General features: G+C 40.6%; 1 protein-coding gene across 1 annotated transcript; it reads left to right on the top strand.

The window, feature by feature from the left end:
* The first annotated feature begins 4400 nt into the window (after positions 1 to 4400).
* PCDHB1 (protocadherin beta 1) lies at positions 4401 to 6854 on the top strand. Its single transcript, XM_004611109.2, has one exon. The coding sequence runs from the start codon at positions 4401 to 4403 to the stop codon at positions 6852 to 6854; it is 2454 nt and encodes an 817-aa protein (XP_004611166.2).
* The last annotated feature ends 11091 nt before the right edge of the window (positions 6855 to 17945 follow it).

Raw genomic sequence — 17945 nt, 5'->3', positions numbered from 1 at the left:
GGGGATCAGCTGTCATAACACTTGGCATTCCCAGGCTGGCAGCAGTATCAATCCAGTCTGTGTCACATATGACCTTCTCGTGTGTGTGTGTGTGTGTATGTGTCCCAAATGTCTTCTAATAAGGAAAAGAGTCATTGAACTTTGAGGGTTCACCCTAATTCAGTAAGTCTTTACCTTGATTTCACTTGCAAAGAACCTATTTTCAAAATTGGTCACATTCATACAAGCCAGAGATTAGGATACAATATATATTTGAGGGAGAGTAGCATAAAGCATATATAATTCAACCCACTCTACTAATATACCATCATATTAGTGTACATACCACATACTATTATATATTATGTGACTATAAAATATACATGACCAACACAAATGAATGAAGGCTCACAAATGTAACAAATATGGTAAATCTTCATGACTACATAATCACTTACTATTATTTATCATGTCAAACATAAGCAATTTCAGACTTAGGGAGGGGGAAGATCCCATAAGAAATACTATCACAGGGGACTGAAGCAGTAGTACAGCGGGGAGGGCACTTGCCTTGCACGCAGCCGACCTGGGTTTGATCCCTGGCATTCCCAAGCACCTCCAGGACTAATTCCTAAGTGCAGAGCCAGGAATAACCCCTGAGCATTGCTGGGTATGACCTGAAAAGCCAAAAATAATTTAAAAAAAAAAAGAAAAAGGAAATACTACTGGTGTGGCAGAACTCTGAACATAAAATCTCCAAGTGTCTCAAAATCTAACAAGAGAATCCCCTCTTTTCTAGATTTTATCCTGGGTTTTGGGGCCACACCTTATAGTGCTCAGGGGCTACTCCTGGTTCTGTGCTCAGGGTTCACTTGTGGCAGTGCTTGGGAACCTTATGTGGCACAGGGATCGAAGTGGGGTCAGCTGATGCAAGGCAAGTGTCTTATCCACGTACCAACTCCCCACCCACTTTTGTTGTTATTGTTTGTTTTTTAAATAAGGAGAGGGTAAGTAGGACTAGAAGGAACTTTTGTGAAAGGCATGAAACTGAGCTGACAACATAAGCAGCATGCTTCAGCAGGAAATTATTTTCTCTGTAGTAGACCAATCTCAGAAAGGCTCATTAAGTAGAAATGTTTAACATTTCAGGGACCTTGAGTTTGGAGAAAAATAAAATTCAGGGCTCTGTGAGGGGTTGGGGAAGAAGCCTGGTTACAGTTTGGTTGAGATGAATCAGTGGATAAGTAAAGGGCGATTATTAATACTTTATTATCTCATGTAACCTAAAATATACACAATATGACTTCTGGGGGCTTAAAAGCTTGTATATATAGTTTGGGGAAAAAATGTTCTCCCTAAATTGCACAGTATTCTACTATCTGTAGTTTGCCCCTCTTTCCAATATCTAGATTTGGGTAAAGAAATCTGCCCTTTTAACTCTGAAGGTCCCAGTTCTCTCAATGGAAAGAATGAAGATTTTGGGGAGATGGGTTGGGGCCACACCCTGCAGTGCTCAGGGCTTACTCCTGGCTCTGTGCTTAAGGATCACTCCTGGTGGGCGGGGTTCAAGGGACCATATGGGGTGTCAGGAATTAAACTCGAGTCAATTTCATGCAAGCAAAGCACTCAACTGCTGTAGTATCAATCCAGACTCAAGAATGAAGCTTTTTCTACCACAATGCTTAATGGTCTCAAAGTTTACAGAAGTAATACATATTTTGAAGGTTAATTCCATCAAGCAATTACTAATACATACCATGGGGACTAGCTAGATTAAGATTTAGAGGAATCCAGTTAAAGAGCAGCATTTCTTGTATTTAAATTGACTAGAATATATTTTACTTTAATTTATGCATTTGGGATGGATTACCTAGAAATGATTACATTATTATATTCTATATAGTGACTATAGCTAGTTATATTATATATTTGAAGACTGCTGAACATAGATGTTAAGTTTTCATCTCAAGAAAAAAATATAGCTATATGTGGTGATACTACACCATGCATAACACACTTAACACGTGTAACAGCTGCTATCGATTTGATGATACATCAAATTAAGCTGATTTGTTTGTTTTCTTGCTTCATTTAAACACCTTGGTTTACAAAACTATTCATGATGCTTATTACAGGCATTCAGTATTCTAGCACCAATCCAGCCACCATGTCACTTTTTCCCAACCACTCCTTCAGTCTGCCTCCGTAGCAGGACCGCAATAATTTATTTTAAGGGCTGGAGCGACAGCACAGTGGGTAGGGCATTTGCCTTGCATGCGGCCTACCCGGGTTCAATTTCTCCGGTCCTCTTGTAGGCAAGCTACTGAGAGTATCCTGCTGCAGGGCAGAGCCTGGCAAGCTACCCGTGGTGTATTTGATATGCCAAAAACAGTAACAAGTCTCACAATGGAGATGTTACTGGTGCCCGCTCAAGCAAATCGATGAGCAGCAGGGTGACAGTGATGACAGTGATGTGTGGTGATGCTAGATTTACTGTGGTAATACAGCTGAAATATGTCAATTATATAACAATAAAAACAAGACCCTCAAACATGTCAAAAGCTTCTACATAAGGTATTAATTGCTGGGTGAAATATCTTCCTTTTTATTTAATTTTGAGTTTGGGGCCATACCCAGTAGTGCTCAGGAGCTATGCCTAATTCTGTGCTCAGTGGTCACTTCTTTCCTGGCAGTGTTTGGGAAACCATATGCAGTGTCAGGGATCAAACTGAGAACAGCAGCAAACAAGCCAAGTGCCTTAATTCATTGTCATACATGCTTATACTCATGATTATAAAGGAACTCTGAACAAGCATTTACCAAATTTCTATCAAGTCATTTTAAATATAGACATATATATGTAATTTGCAGTTCCATTTCCTTTAAAATTCAAAAGAAAGCACTTATGTTCATTTGATGTACCCACTACATTACCTAGAAGCAGTACAGTGTTCTGATTAAGAGCATAGACATTCGGGGTCAGACAAAATTGAGTTCTTTCAGGAATACTAGGTGGAGGATTTTGGGGGGGAGGGAGATAATCTCTCTAGTCTCTGTTTCTTGATATGACAAAAATAGATAACATGAAGAACAGAAAATATATTCTAGGCATTTGACTGACTTGGAAATCCAAGCTTATTTTATAATTAAGGTTATTAAAATCGTTTTTTAAATTATGTTAGTTTTTCTGAAAAAGAAAAATTGTCAGATATTTTTAAACCTACATAAATATAACCACCATACACAAATATTAGAAAACTCAGATAACCTTTAATACATAGTTGTCCTAATCTATGATCCTGTAAATTGTCCTCAAAACATGATTTAGAAATACTGACCATGATTTGTTTCTTTAACTAAGAAAAGAAAGCACACTGCCTATAAATGTGTAAAAGAAAAACGCAGAGGTTATTAAAATGTGAAAAGGTAATGATTGTCGGATTTGTATATGTATATATACCCGTTATATGCTTATTATACATTATATATTTATATATACATAAGTATGTATATATCTTATTACCTATGTATATACCTATGTATATATACATTATATTGCTCTGCCTTAATATACCCCTTTTAGTCTATGACTTTCAACTGTATTCAGTCAATAATTTATTCTCTGCAAAAAAAAGGAATGTGCATTTCATAACTGTTGAAAGGATTAAGTCAGGGATTACATAAAAACACATAACTAGTATACATAAATCATACTTAGTAAATATACTGCCTGTTATCATAAGCATAAAGGGCAAGCTAGCTGCTTCCCAAGCATTTGCAGTCTCTGGGGATAAAGGATTTGTACATATCAACAGGCTAATTGGCCAATTCCCCTAGCAGTGTATCTACTGGATCCCAGGTTCCTAAAAAATATTCTTTCTTCCTACTGATTAGTTCCTGCAAGCCTCTGCATACCCCCTTTCGGCACCCTTCCATTTTGCTCTGACTCCTAAGACATTACAGGTCTTTCCTCCTTCCCTAGGTTTCTGGGCAGGCTGCTCGGAGCAGCTTACTCCTAGCTGTTTGCCAGTTGCTGTGGGACCCAGTCGGCCGCAGATAGGATGACTTCACCTTCTATGAGTATCCTAATTGGCTTCTCAATTCCCAAGGACTTTTTTCAGAACAGGAATTAAAAAGGCGAGTCCGCTGTTGCTCTGGCAACAAACTTTCAACCTTTACCTAACTCTCCAGAATGAGGACATCGCTATTAATACATTTGACAGGCTGGGGAGTTGAGCTGCTCAATGCAAATTTTCTTCCAGGTACAAAACAGTTTACCCGGTTTGGACAGCCATTGGCTGTGCTGTGATCAGAAGCTAGTAAAGCCGAGAGCAACAGCTGCACGGACCTGTGGGCAGAAAAGTGAAACTATACCCGCGACAGGGGGCAGCTGCTAGAGGGAGCTGCTAGTGTGAGAACTGATGGCGACTGCACAGAGAAAACTCTTGCAAAACAGGCAAGTGGAATCTCTTGTCCTTTTTCTGTGCATATCTGTGGGGGGTGCGGCAACCATTCGCTATTCAGTGGCGGAGGAGATGGAGAGCGGTTCTTTTGTAGCGAATGTGGCAAAGGACCTAGGGCTGGAGGTAGGGAAGCTGGCTGCACGAGGGGCAAGGCTCGTTTCTGAGGGCAACAAGCTGCATTTCCGGCTCCACCGTAAGACAGGGGATCTGTTTGTAAAGGAGAAATTGGATCGGGAGTCACTTTGTGGCAAAGCTGACCCATGTGTTCTGCACTTTGAAATAGTTTTAGGGGAGCCACTGCAGTCCTTCCGCGCTGAAGTCAGGGTATTTGACATCAATGACAATGCCCCGGTTTTCCTAAACAAGGAACCGGTTTTAAAGATTCCAGAGAGCACCCCTCTGGGCTCACGTTTTCCTCTGCAGAGTGCCCAGGACCTGGATGTCGGCCTCAATGGTCTGCAGAACTACACGTTGAGCGCCAATGCCTATTTCCACCTGCACACCCGCTTCCGCAGTCACGGGCCTAAATATGCTGAGCTGGTGTTGGATAAGCCCCTGGACAGAGAGGAGCAGCCCGAAATCAACTTGACTATTACCGCGGTGGACGGCGGGTCCCCGCCCAAGTCTGGCTCCGCCCACATCCGCGTGGAGGTCCTGGACGTCAACGACCACGTGCCCCAGTTCTCGCGGCTAGTGTACCGCGCTCAGGTACCAGAAAATAGTGCCAACGGTTCTTTGGTGGCCACGGTGACGGCCACGGATCTGGACGAGGGCTCCAATAAGGAGATAACTTATTCCTTAGCCCAGAACCCGCAAGCAGTCCTCCAGACGTTTGAGATAAACGCTCAAACTGGAGAGGTGAGGCTCCGAGGCCCTCTGGATTTTGAAGCTATTGAAACTTACGACATTGACATTCAAGCCACCGATGGAGGAGGCCTCTCTGCTCACAGCAAAGTTCTGGTGGAAGTGGTGGACGTGAACGACAATCCTCCCGAAGTGACGGTCTCCTCTGTCTCCAGCCCTCTCCCTGAGGACTCCCCGTTACAAACTGTAGTGGCCCTTTTCTCTATCCGAGATAGGGACATTCGAGTAGGAGGAAAACTCAGCTGCTTCATCAGAGAAGACCTTCCCTTCACAGTCAAGCCTACTTTCAGGAATTCTTACTCGCTGGTCACTGACAGAGGTTTGGATCGGGAGGAGGTTTCAGGCTACAATATCACTCTTGTTGCAGTGGATACTGGACCACCCAATCTGTCCACGGAGACTGTGATAGAGGTGCTAATATCCGACATCAATGACAATCCCCCACTATTTCAGGAAGACTCCTATCTCTTGACGGTTCGAGAAAACAACAGTCCTGCAGTTTTTATTGGTAAAGTCCATGCTGAGGATCTGGATGTGGGTGAAAATGCCCAAGTAACATATTCGCTACTGCCTCCAAAAAGTGGAGACCTATCAGTCTTTGCTTACATTTCCATAAACTCAGACAATGGGAAGCTCTATGCACTGAGAACAATGGATTATGAGGCCATTCAAGATTTTCAGTTTGTGGTCAAAGCAACTGATGGTGGCTTTCCATCCCTGAGTAGTGAAGTCACTGTCCGCGTGGTTGTCCTGGATGATAATGACAACCGGCCAATGATTCTGTATCCACTGCAGAATGGCACCTTGCCTTGCAATGATCTAGTGCCCAGGTCTGCAGAGGCAGGTTACCTTGTGACTAAGGTGGTGGCTGTGGATGGTGACTCGGGTCAGAATTCTTGGCTTTCGTATCATCTACTTAAGGCCACTGACCCTGGGTTATTTTCTGTTCAACAACAAAATGGGGAGATCCGCACATCGAGGCAGATAGCTGAGAGAGACCCCATGATGCAGAAACTGATGATTCTTGTTCAGGATCATGGCCAACCAGCTCTTTCCACAACTGCCTCACTCAACATTCTGCTGGTAGATGGCTTTTCTGAGCCCTACCTACAGTTCCGGGATCCATCCAACCATCCTACAAGGGTAAATCCATCCACTAAATACCTGGTCATTTCTCTGGCTGTACTCTCCTTTCTCTTTCTCCTCTCTGTCACAGTGATCTTTGTTATACACCTTTACCAAAAGATTACTAAGTATAGAGAAAAGTTCACAATTCAAGAGCATTTCTATGATGACTGTAATTTCCCTAACAACCTTGGTGGAGCCAACGGATCCTTATCCCAGCCTTGTTCCTACGAAATGTGCTCAGTCACTGGTACTGGCAATAGTGAGTTCCGGTTTCTTAAGCGTTTTATGCCCAATTTCCCCTTCCCCCATGGTACTGGAGAGGTAAAGACAGAGGCTGGCTCCAGGTTGGCACAAAATCCTAAAAGGAATAGATCTCGGGGATCAAAGAGTCATGCCCAAGTAGCTGATGACTATATGTAGCTCACACTCATGTCTCCCCTACAATTTAATTAGTCCTGGCCCTAGAATTACTTAGTTCCATAAAGATAGACTAATATTGCTTTTAAATTATTTCCTAGTAGAAAAGTATACATTTATAAGAAAGAGCTAGCTTCTACTTTATCATGAAATAGGTTTAGAAGCAGGAGACACAGCATATTCAGAAATTTCTTGATATCTGTTCTTTAAAAAGTGGAGCTCACCTTAGAATCAATTTGTCATCAAACTTAATCATGGAAATGCCTGAAGAAAGGTAGTCCTCAGATAATTAGGTGGAAAGAAAAAGGACTGGAACTTATTTGCAAATAAGTATAATGGCAAAGTGAAGGCTAAAGAGGAATGTTTTCCAAAATTAAATTAGGTATAGAATTCATAATGATTGTTTGGGGCCTTATGTAAGTCTCAAATATCTCCTTATTATATCCAGATGTCTATTCCTTTCCTTATCAGTGAGCTTATATCTGAATGTAAGGAAAGAAAGATGGATAAGGATAAAAAGTAAACTTGTAACAAGTGGCCTTAGAAAGACATATTTCCAGTTAATGATAGATTTGATTTCAAGTCTATTTCCTCTCAGCATCCTGACATAACAGAAATAAGGTAGTTTTTAGCAACTCATTCGTAAGATGAAATGAAAATGTTATAAGGAAACAAATTAAGTTGTTTTTACTGTTTTGCCTCCATAAGCTATTTTAGGTTCTCTTATTCTAAATTTAAAGCAGCAATACTACTATGCTAACATATTTTCAGGGGTATTATCAATAATACTAACTGTACCTTAAATATTAAAAAGTTTGGGCCAGGGCTGGGGAGAAAGCTCAGGGATTCATGCCGTGTATGTACAAGGATTCAAGTTTGATCCTAGAAACCACTTGCCCCCATCAGAAGCCCTCGTCATCATGGGATCCTAGTTGGTTAAGAATCACTAGGAGTGGCCCCCAGCCCCAGAAATGTTTGGGTCAGGAATGACTGAAGAGGTAAACCTTGCACATATGATGCCCTCAGTGATTCCTGATACTGACATGAGTGGCTCCCCCAAATTTTCAAAGTTTGTTTCAATGAGGCCTTAAGTGCCTTATTTTATATAAATAAGAATGGCCCAATATTTATATGGAATTAAAAAAATAATAAACTATTACTCAAATATTTAATGTATGATTGGTATAAGCCTTATTCTTAGAATTATGACTGATGGTTAATGGTACCATATGAATAGCTACCTGTTGGGATATACTAAAATTTAATGCTGCTATTGAAAAAAATGTGATAGGGACCACCTTAGTGGTGCTCTGGCCCAACAGTCTCTCAGGATCATACTCAGTGGTGCCTGTAGATTGAACTGAATCCTTGCATGTGCTATGCATGTGCTCTACCACTTGAGTCCTATCATTGTTCCTCTAATTCATTTTTTTTTGCTTTTTTTTGGGGGGGTGTCACACCCGGCAATGCACAGGGGTTACTCCTGGCTCTGCACTCAGGAATTACTCCTGGCGGTGCTCAGGGGACCATATGGGATGCTGGGAATCGAACCCGGGTCAACTGTGTGCAAGGCAAATGCCCTACCCACTGTGCTATTGCTCCAGCCCCTCTAATTCATTTTTTAAATGTTGGGGGTGTTTATGACAGAAATGGTATATCCAATGTCAGCTTTTGATATTTCTGTTATATACTTCAAACAGATAAAGCAAACGGCAGAGTTTTAAATAATTACTTATTCAGGCTGGAAAGAGTGCAGTGAAAGGGTACCTACCTTTCATGCACCTGACCCGAGTTCAATCCCCAGCACCACATACAATCCCCCAAACCAGGCCAGGAGTGATGCCTAAGTACCAAGCAAGGAGTAAGCCCTGAGCACAATCAGCAGACACACCTCTCTCCCAAATAAAAATAAAATGTTAAGTCTTTTCCAACTATAATACATTTCCTGATTCCTTTTTACTTTGAAAAATTATATAAGTTCATAGTCTTTGGTAATTACCAAACATTAGACAAGATATCAGAACATTAGAAGTCACCTAGTCCCAAGGCCAGAGTGACAGCACAGCAGGAAGGGTGCTTGGTTTGTACATGGCCAATCTGGGTTTGATTCCTGGTATCCTATAGTCCCCCAGCCTGTCAGGAATGATCCCTGAGTGCAGATACAGAAGAAAGCCTGGATAACTGCTGGGTGTGGCCCAAAAATGCAAAAATAAGTAAATACAGGAAAAAGAAAAAATAAATTGTCTAGTTCCATAGATCTATTTTTTACAAAGGAAAATTTGAGGAGACTTGTTTGCCCTATATAATGCCCTATATAATATTATAATATATAATATTATTCCATAACCATGGCAAAACCTCAAATGGTGGCTTTGAAGGCAACAGAAAAGAAACAAAATTAAATAACACCTTTCTAGCTCAAACAGATTTAACCCATGGTTGACTCTTAATTTTGAACCTTCTTTCTTGGGATAAAGTGTTTAATATTTATGTTGGTCATAACATAATATCAGTAAACTGGATTTTAGAAAGAACAAAGAAAATTAGTATTTGTTATAAGGAAAAATAAAGCTAGGGCTGGAGAGATAGTATAGTGGGTAAAGGTGTAGGGATAGTAAAGTGGGTCAGGTGGAGAGATAGTACAGCGGGTAAGATGGGGATCAAACCATGCAGCTGATCCTGGTTTGATCCCCAGCTCTGCCCATCATCCTTTGACACCACCAGGAGTAATCTTTGAGCAAAGAGCCAGGAGTAAGTCCTAAGCACTGCCAGGTGTGACCCAAACCCAAAATTTAAAAATGAAATTAAAATATCTAATAAGTTTGAGTAAATTATTTCAGTGACCTACCTAAAATGCTTTTAGATATACAATACTACTAAAAATGTTGTTTTTGTTTGTTGGGTTGGTTGGTTTTACTATTGCTCCAACCCCCTTCTGAAGTTCTATGCTATAAAGAATTTAAACCCAGTTTAAACATTTTAAATAAATAATTGTAGACTTAAAAATCTGCAAAACACTAGAGTGTTCAATTACATACTTTCTTTTGGGGGTGAGCACACCCACTGGTGCCCAGGGACTACACGCAGCTCTGTGCTGCAGGAGGAAGGATCACTCCCGGAAGTACTGGGGATCATTAACTTCACTTAATTTTTTTTAAAAAATTACATAATCGGTCATCAAAATTTAAAAATAAGCCTTGGCACAATTCTACTAGCTAGACACTTTATTCAGACTTTACCAGTTTTATCCCTTTTGTCCTTCCCCTCCTCCCCCAAGAATCCAACCCAGGATCCCACAATGCACCTAGCTATGTCTCTTTAGTGTCTACAACTTAAATATACTACGCAATGGTTTTCATAATAAGTTAACAAAATATTTCTTTGGTTTGGGACTTTCTTCAGTTTATAATTAAATTAATAGTATGGATTATTGAAAATAATATCACAGAAATTATATTGTGGTCATTTCTGTACATCATATCAGGGGTAGCTGATGTCAATATACCTAATATTTAACGGTGATATGATTTTTTTAAACTGCAGTAAAAACACAAAATTTATCGCATAAGTCATTCTTAATCATTTTTGTTGAGTACCAGTATTTATAACACTGTTAATCATATACTTTTCATGCATACATCATTCCAATACCACATCCATCAAGAGAGAGCCCACGTCCCATATGAGTTATTTTAAAGGGCAATGTTATCTTGATCACTGGTTATTATCTGCCAAAATTTCTTCATTGAAAAGTTGTGTTTTTTTCCTACATAATGAATAAATATTTGGTTCCAGTTATCTCTCTGGTCCAATATTTTGTTATGCTTAAAATTCTATCCATTAATTTTAGTATATATAGCTAGATATTTTCAATAGTAAAGCACTGTAGTATCTGAATGGTAATTTTTCTATTTCTACGATTCTTTTTACATTAATTGAAATTCTTTGTAACACTTGCCACTTCTCCCGCACTTATTTACTTGTCTAGTATTTCTTTAAATATGGACCCATGACATTTATTTAATTCTTTGGGTTATAATCATGGCTACTGTTTGTTTTATTGCTCAGCAAACACTTTTATACAAATAAAGAGAAAATTTTAAGACATAGAAGATATCTTGATCAAATTTAGTATTTCTTTGTATCCCTATGTGTTAGATTGTCTTAAACAAGCAAAAACGTCTATAATCTTAGTAAAGTTTAACTATAGTGTTTTAATTTTATGGAACTATACAAACTTGACTTTAAATTTTCATTACAGGTATGAAGCAATTAGAATTAAACTATAAACATTTAAATTGTATCTAGATAGGTTTATATATTTATAAGCTATATATGAGAGATGGTATTTAAAGATAAATTTATCAGCTGAAGTTAGATATACAAGAAATGGAATTTGTCTGTCTGATTTTATTAACTAAAATCTTCTAAAAATAAATATGTTGCTTTCTCTGTCATTTTCATGTATTTTGTTATTTTCTACTAAAAATGTATTGCTATTTTTATTCCTGAAAGCTAAATTACTCCAAATGAATGTCACATGGAAAGTTCTATTTTCTAAAATGTTGAATATCAAAGTATGTGATTAATCTTATAACCATTCTTCAAACATTTGACTTTACTGCCCAATATTTGTAACCACATTTTACACTCATTTAAAAATGTTTATTTTCCATCAGCCTTCTTTCACATTATATGTAAGAGTCTTTGGAAGGTCAGTGTAAGACCATTCATTGGCTATTCCTAGCTGTTCAGTAGCCTGAGCAGTAGAAGTTGCAAACCAGTCTTTAGTGGCATGAGCACTCCATGGTCAGTAAGGGAACTGTTCTAGCTGTAGCTGTAGCAATAAGTGTGGGAGCAGCAGCCCATCCACTCCAAGCTCTCTCCTAGGTTTGGGAATAGCCTTTTTAGCAGTAGCTAAAAGGCTACTCCTTTTCAATCTCTTCAGCATCTATAGTAGTAAGGTCAGGCATGACCACTAGGGGCACTCACATGAGATGCTGCCACGCATGCACTGGGCCACCATCCATATCAGAACCACTGTGTGAGTGCCCTTCCATTCACACAGGATAACTATGTCTACACCATGCAGGAGAGAGTTCATCACACAGTGCAGATGTAGGTAGGTTAATCTAAGACACTTCTCTGAGAGGGAGGTGGTCGGTCCTGGGATCAATAACCACTCGAAGGCCTGACTGCCAAAGGCCACCTGGACCTGGCTGGCGAGGATCCAAAGCCAGAAAGACATCAATAGGGGCTCCAGAAGCAGCAGCACACTTCAGCAGTTTGAGAACCATTATTCCGGGACCATATGACAGTGACTTCAGCTACATGTTCAATGGTAACAACAGCATGAGCTGCCAGAAGTTTCTAATAAGCTCTATTCAAATTTATAAAGTGTAAATACCATCAAATTTCCCTTTGAAGATATACTTTTCCATCTTTTGCTTTGCTTAGTTGTCTAGAGGCCACTCCTGGTGGTGTTAAGGGGTACCAATCCATGCTAGGGATTGAACGTGGGGCTCCCACATACAAAGCTTGAACTTTTTTTTTTTTTTGCTTTTTTTGGTCACACCCAGTGATGCTCAGGGGTTACTCCTGGCTCTGCACTCAGGAATTACTCCTGGTAGTGCTTGGGGGACCATATAGGATGCCGAGAATTGAACCCAGGTCAGCTATGTGCAAGACAAACACCCTACTCACTGTACTATCACTCTGGACTCTAGCACTTTGAGCCATCGCTCTGGCCCTGTACTTTTACATTTGAAAGTCAACAATGGTTCCATTTAAGTGGGTTCTTGCTGCAAGGAATGAGGACATGTTCCTCTTGTTTGCAGAGTATCAAGGGCTCCTGATGTTGTGAATGTTTCCCTTTATGCAAGAAGCCCAGAAGAACACTGTATGGATAGGCACCCCACACACCAGGTAGCATGGAAAGATTGCTATAATTATATTTTATTTGCTTTAAGTTTGGTCACGCCCAGCAGTTCTCAGGGACTACTCCCACTCTGTGTTCAGGGGTTGTTTCTGGTCGTGCTCAAGGGAAGCCATGTGGTTATGGGGATTGAACTCAAGTTTTCTGCATAGCAGAACATGTGCCCAGCATGCTAAGCTATCATTCTAACACTAGGTATTCAGAGAGTATCTATCCCACATGGCAGAGTCTGGCAAGCTACCTGTGGCATATTCGATATGTCAAAAACACTAACAAGTCTCACAGTGTAGAAGTTACTGGTGCCCGCTCGAGCAAATTGATGAGCAATGGGATGACAGTAATACAGTGAATAAGAGATATATATATATATATATATATATATATATATATATATATTTTGCTTTTTGGGTCACACCCAGCGATGTTCAGGGGTTACTCCTGGCTTTGCACTCAGGAATTGCTCCTGGCAGTACTTGGGGGACAATATGGGATGCCGGGGATCGAACCCAGGTCGGCCGCGTGCAAGGCAAACGCCCTACCCGCTGTGCTATCGCTCCGGCCCCCAAAAGATATTATACATACCCTCCTCCCTACTGAAGTCCCTGCTCTGAGTCCTAAAGACCCCTTTGAGGGTAAAGAAAACCCAAGGACAAAGTGGGAGGAAGTGGAGAAGTCACTGCTATGACACACAAAGGAGAGGCACCCTCTAAAGAGGGATTCCACCTGAAACACAACTAGTGGCCAGAACTCTGGCCAGCACTTCAGAGTAGAGGCAGCAGAAACAAAGGAGATCCCTGCTTTGCATGGCCAAGCAATGACTGGTGCTTCTGCAGAGAATGAACAAGATTCGGTGGCACTGCTAACTCTAGAAGTTGCCTGAGACCTAGTGTACTAGAAGATTTGGATTGAATTCTAGCAGGAAACCTTGAGCTGGGCTGAATTGGGCAGGCAAAGGCCTAGGAAATGCTCTTTCTTGAAGGGGCCTGGTGGGTGTGATCTAGGGTGAAAGGATCACGTTTTATAGCTGAATCTGTGTGTATTCCTTACTAAATACACGCTTATTCTTTCATTCTCCCTCACTAGCTCTTTCAAAGCTAGTCATCATCGAATTTGATCATCACCAAGATATGATATACTCACTCTGGCTTGCTTTATCTTTTCTGATAGTTCAGGAATGGTTTGTCAAAATATTTCTGCCTTACAATAAAGACTAAAAACTTAATTTTAAGACTTACATGATTTGTCAAGGTCACACAATTTTAATTAGTATTCTTGGTCATAATTAAGCAACATGTTTGTTCTTGAACCATTTTTTAAAAAGATATCAATTTAGAACTATTTTTTAAAAGACCTTGCCTTCAGCATACCCATCCTTTTTGCCCCACTGTTCCCTCTGATACTGGAAGCTAGAGGAACTGAGGAGAATTTCACATTACGTAGTAGCCTTTTACTAATCTGTTCTCTGTATTTAAGGAACTATCAGATGTATTTGCAAGGGACACCCCTGTGATGACTTGAGTTTTCCAGTCACACTGTCTTATTGTCTTCATTCATTCTGGGGACACCTAGAGTGAACTGACTCCATCCTATAATCTCTTAGGCTTCCATTTCCTTTTTTCATTCAGGTAAGCCCCCAAATTGGGATTCAACATAGCAAACTCCCTCCTGGTGTCTCTAAGGACTCCCCTCAAGTTTGTACACTCCTCAATGTCAAAAATTCTTCTTCCTAGGCCAGGATGTTAATCTTAAGCAACTTTTATTTACTGTGACTCTACATTGACAATGGGAACACCTGATCTCAGGTGAATCTTCCAATAATACTCTTCTCCAATTCTACACACTTTTTAAATAAAGGGTTAAGTATCTTAAGCTTCCTTACATTCATACCTTCTTTGAACTAAAGCTTGTCATATTCCTGTATTGTTTCTAAAAATTCTTTCCTATAACCACCCTGCACATGGTCGTTGTCACCAAGGAACCCTGTTCCAGGTTCCCCTACCCTCTGCCACTTTTCTAGCAGCATCCTGCCTTCTTTCTATGTCAACTGGCTTAATAGCCAGGATGGAATAACTATTCTTGCCAATGTTTACCAGTCAAACTGCCCAGACATTAAACAGAGATTAGACATGGGAATCCAAATCCCTTCACCTGTCCTACTGAACACCTGTCAAAGTGTTAACAAATGAGATGAGGCAGAACAAGGCTCAAGTGAAAAAATGTTACCAGAAGAGGGACAGAGATTAGCTCACCTCAAGACTGTCCTTGCCACACCCTGTCCTCTCGGCCCCACCTCAAACTGTCATGGAGCCAGAAGATGGTTCTCAGTGCCTGCTTCAAGTGCCACCAAAATGGGCACTAGAGTATTCTCAACATAAAAGGCACTCACCTCTTTGAGCTGTGCCCTCTTTGTAAAGAGCGTTAGTTTTTATCTCTCTCATAAGAGAAGAAAAATTCATTTTCTCTCAGCACAGTTAACAAGGGAAACTCCAATAAGCAGCTCTTACATCCACTATCATTGTGGATTACAAATTTGACCACTAGTTGACTGAAGGATGCCAAGAATTGTTCAGAATTCAGCAACTGACATCTCATGGCTGAACTTAGGGCAAATCTTCAGATAGCAGTTAAGTCTGCTATTTATATTATTACTGATATAGGGGCAACCTATTCACCCCATCCAAATTTTTTGGACATCTTTGTTTCTTCCTCTCTACTGCCAGTGTTGAGGGCATTATTACAAATTCCTTTACACACTGCACCTTTTTTACTCTCTCACTCCATTCTCTTCACCCTTCCTTTCTTTAGTCCTTCATGTTCCAGTTCCCTCTTGAGAAGGACCTTATGTCCAAATTCTTATCTTTTATTCCCTTCCCTTCCTCCCCTCCAAGCCAATCTCCCTGGAACTAACACATTCCTTAAGCCTGACGTTCTTTTCGCTCTGTACATGATATTCCCATATGCCCAGTGGTCCCCAAACCTTACATTCTCCTATACTCCATTTCCCTCACCATATCTGACTTCTCTGCCTTGGACCTCAAAGATGCATTCTTCACTATCTCTTTGCACTGGGTCTCAAAACCTATCTTTGCTTTTGCCTGGATTGATCCTGATATCTAGCACTCAACAACAGTTGACTGGATTGTCCTCCCCCTGGGATGTCATGACAGCCCCACTTTTTTAGTCAAGCTCCTGTGTTCAAACTCTCTCAACTGACCTTCAAACAGAGCCTATTCCTTCAATGTCAATAATCTATTATGCTCACTTTCTTTCTATGTCTGCACTAAAGACACTATCCCTCTACTCTGTTTTTATATCCCTAAGGATATCACATTTTACCAGGCAAAGTTCAAATTTGTCTTCCCTCTGTTACACTTGGGATTTTTCAATTTCCAGGGGAACTCAAGCAATCAACTTCTAGAGAGAGCCTTTACCTCTGTTTGTTGTTATGACAATGTTAAACCCCACCTATGTGTACCCCACCCTTCATGATTTCTATATAACTATGCTGTACGGGGAAAGAGGGGATTAGAAAGAGAGGACTTTGAGGTCTACAAGGAGACTAGGATGAGGGAATTATGATGACTGGGACTATGACCCAAATCACAACTGTGATTGTGCAGTAAGGGAGAGATCAGACTACACTGGGGAGGAGAGAAAAATAAACTGACAACCAACTTAGCCTGGAGCCTTGTTGCTTGGTTTCCCTGGTCCTTCATCCTTTTGATGCTATGGGCCAGCCAGGGAAACGGTTCTCAGCCACTGAACGCTCAAGTCTCTTGTGTGCCCCACAACTTTCTTTGGAAACTCACGCCCTCCACACACATACATAAACACACACTTAAATGAGACCATAACTCCTTAAACCTGTCTTGTTACTTTTGCCTCTGGGTCCTGAACTTCTGACTTACTGCTATGCAAAGTCTCTTCACTCCTTCACCATGGATGCTGATTCTCACCATGGAAACCCTTGAAACCCTATGAAACCAACTGCCTTTAACACTCTTAAACATTCTTTTCTTCCTGTGCTGGTTCTAATGTTCTTTGACTTTTCAAAACAATTTTTTTACCTATATACACATGGGAGTCATAGAACTTCTGACCCCAAAATTGGCCTTGATCACAGGGCCCTAACTTGCCTTTCTATTCTCTCCATGCATTTTTCATACACATGCATTTTCCTTCATTCTTTGCTCAATCCTTTATCTCCAAAGAACACTAAAAGTCAAGAAATTTTTCTAGCAGTTTGTACTTTAAAATGATGTTCTCAGATCATAGAGAGTAGAAAAAATAAGAACTTGATTGTTGTGCTTGCATGTGGGGCTCTAGCATTGCATGGGGCTGCCAGGACCGCAACTCTGGTTTAAATCCCTGGCACCATTAGGGGTCACTTCTGAACACAGAGCTAGGGACAGTCCTTGAGCATTGCCAGGTTTGGCTTGCTTCCCTCTACCCCAAATACTATTTTCTCATGTTTTTCGTCAGTCTCTAGTTGGGCTCTCATGGTCATCAAATTCTTGCAGTCAAGGTCAGACAGGCTTCAGTTTTGCTGCTGCAAGATAAGTTAATCAGAACATACAATTCCGAGGAAAGTGCTAAAAAAAAGTTGGGTTGTCTAAGTTTAATTTGAAGGAGAAATCCTTTATTGCCTTTCCTCACTGTATTCTTTTCTTTTCATCCTTCATTTCTCAGTATTCCATATAACAGCAAACTCATACCACCTTAATCTGAAATGCTCACATGATTTCATAATTCACTGCAGATGACAAATGATATCTCAACCAAACTTCAACAATATTTTCTAATTACTAATCTAGAAGCCAAATCATAACAAATTACCAGGGTTTATCCCATTTCAAGATAGTTAATACACTATCTATTCTTAAATGTTGTTAACATTAACTTAAATGTTATTTGGGTTGGCTGGAGCGATAGCACAGCGGTTGGGCATTCACCTTTCACGCGGCCGACCCGAGTTCGATTCCTCAGCCCCTCTCGGAGAGCCCGGCAAGCTACCGAGAGTATGAAGCCCACACGGCAGAGCCTGGCAAGCTACCCATGCGTATTGGATATGCCAAAAACAGTAAAAATAAGTCTCTCAATGAGAGACGTTACTGGTGCCCCCTCGAACAAATCGATGAGCAACAGGATGACAGTGATCA

The sequence above is a fragment of the Sorex araneus genome, chromosome 6 (assembly GCF_027595985.1).
Source record: "Sorex araneus isolate mSorAra2 chromosome 6, mSorAra2.pri, whole genome shotgun sequence".
NCBI lineage: Eukaryota > Metazoa > Chordata > Mammalia > Eulipotyphla > Soricidae > Sorex > Sorex araneus.
The sequence above is the reverse complement of the archived record's forward strand: the minus strand, read 5'-3'. Positions and strand labels throughout refer to the sequence as shown.

Bases quoted from the DNA above. Each gene is read 5' to 3' on its own strand.
- PCDHB1 (XM_004611109.2), top strand. From the start codon at position 4,401: ATGGCGACTGCACAGAGAAAACTCTTGCAAAACAGGCAAGTGGAATCT.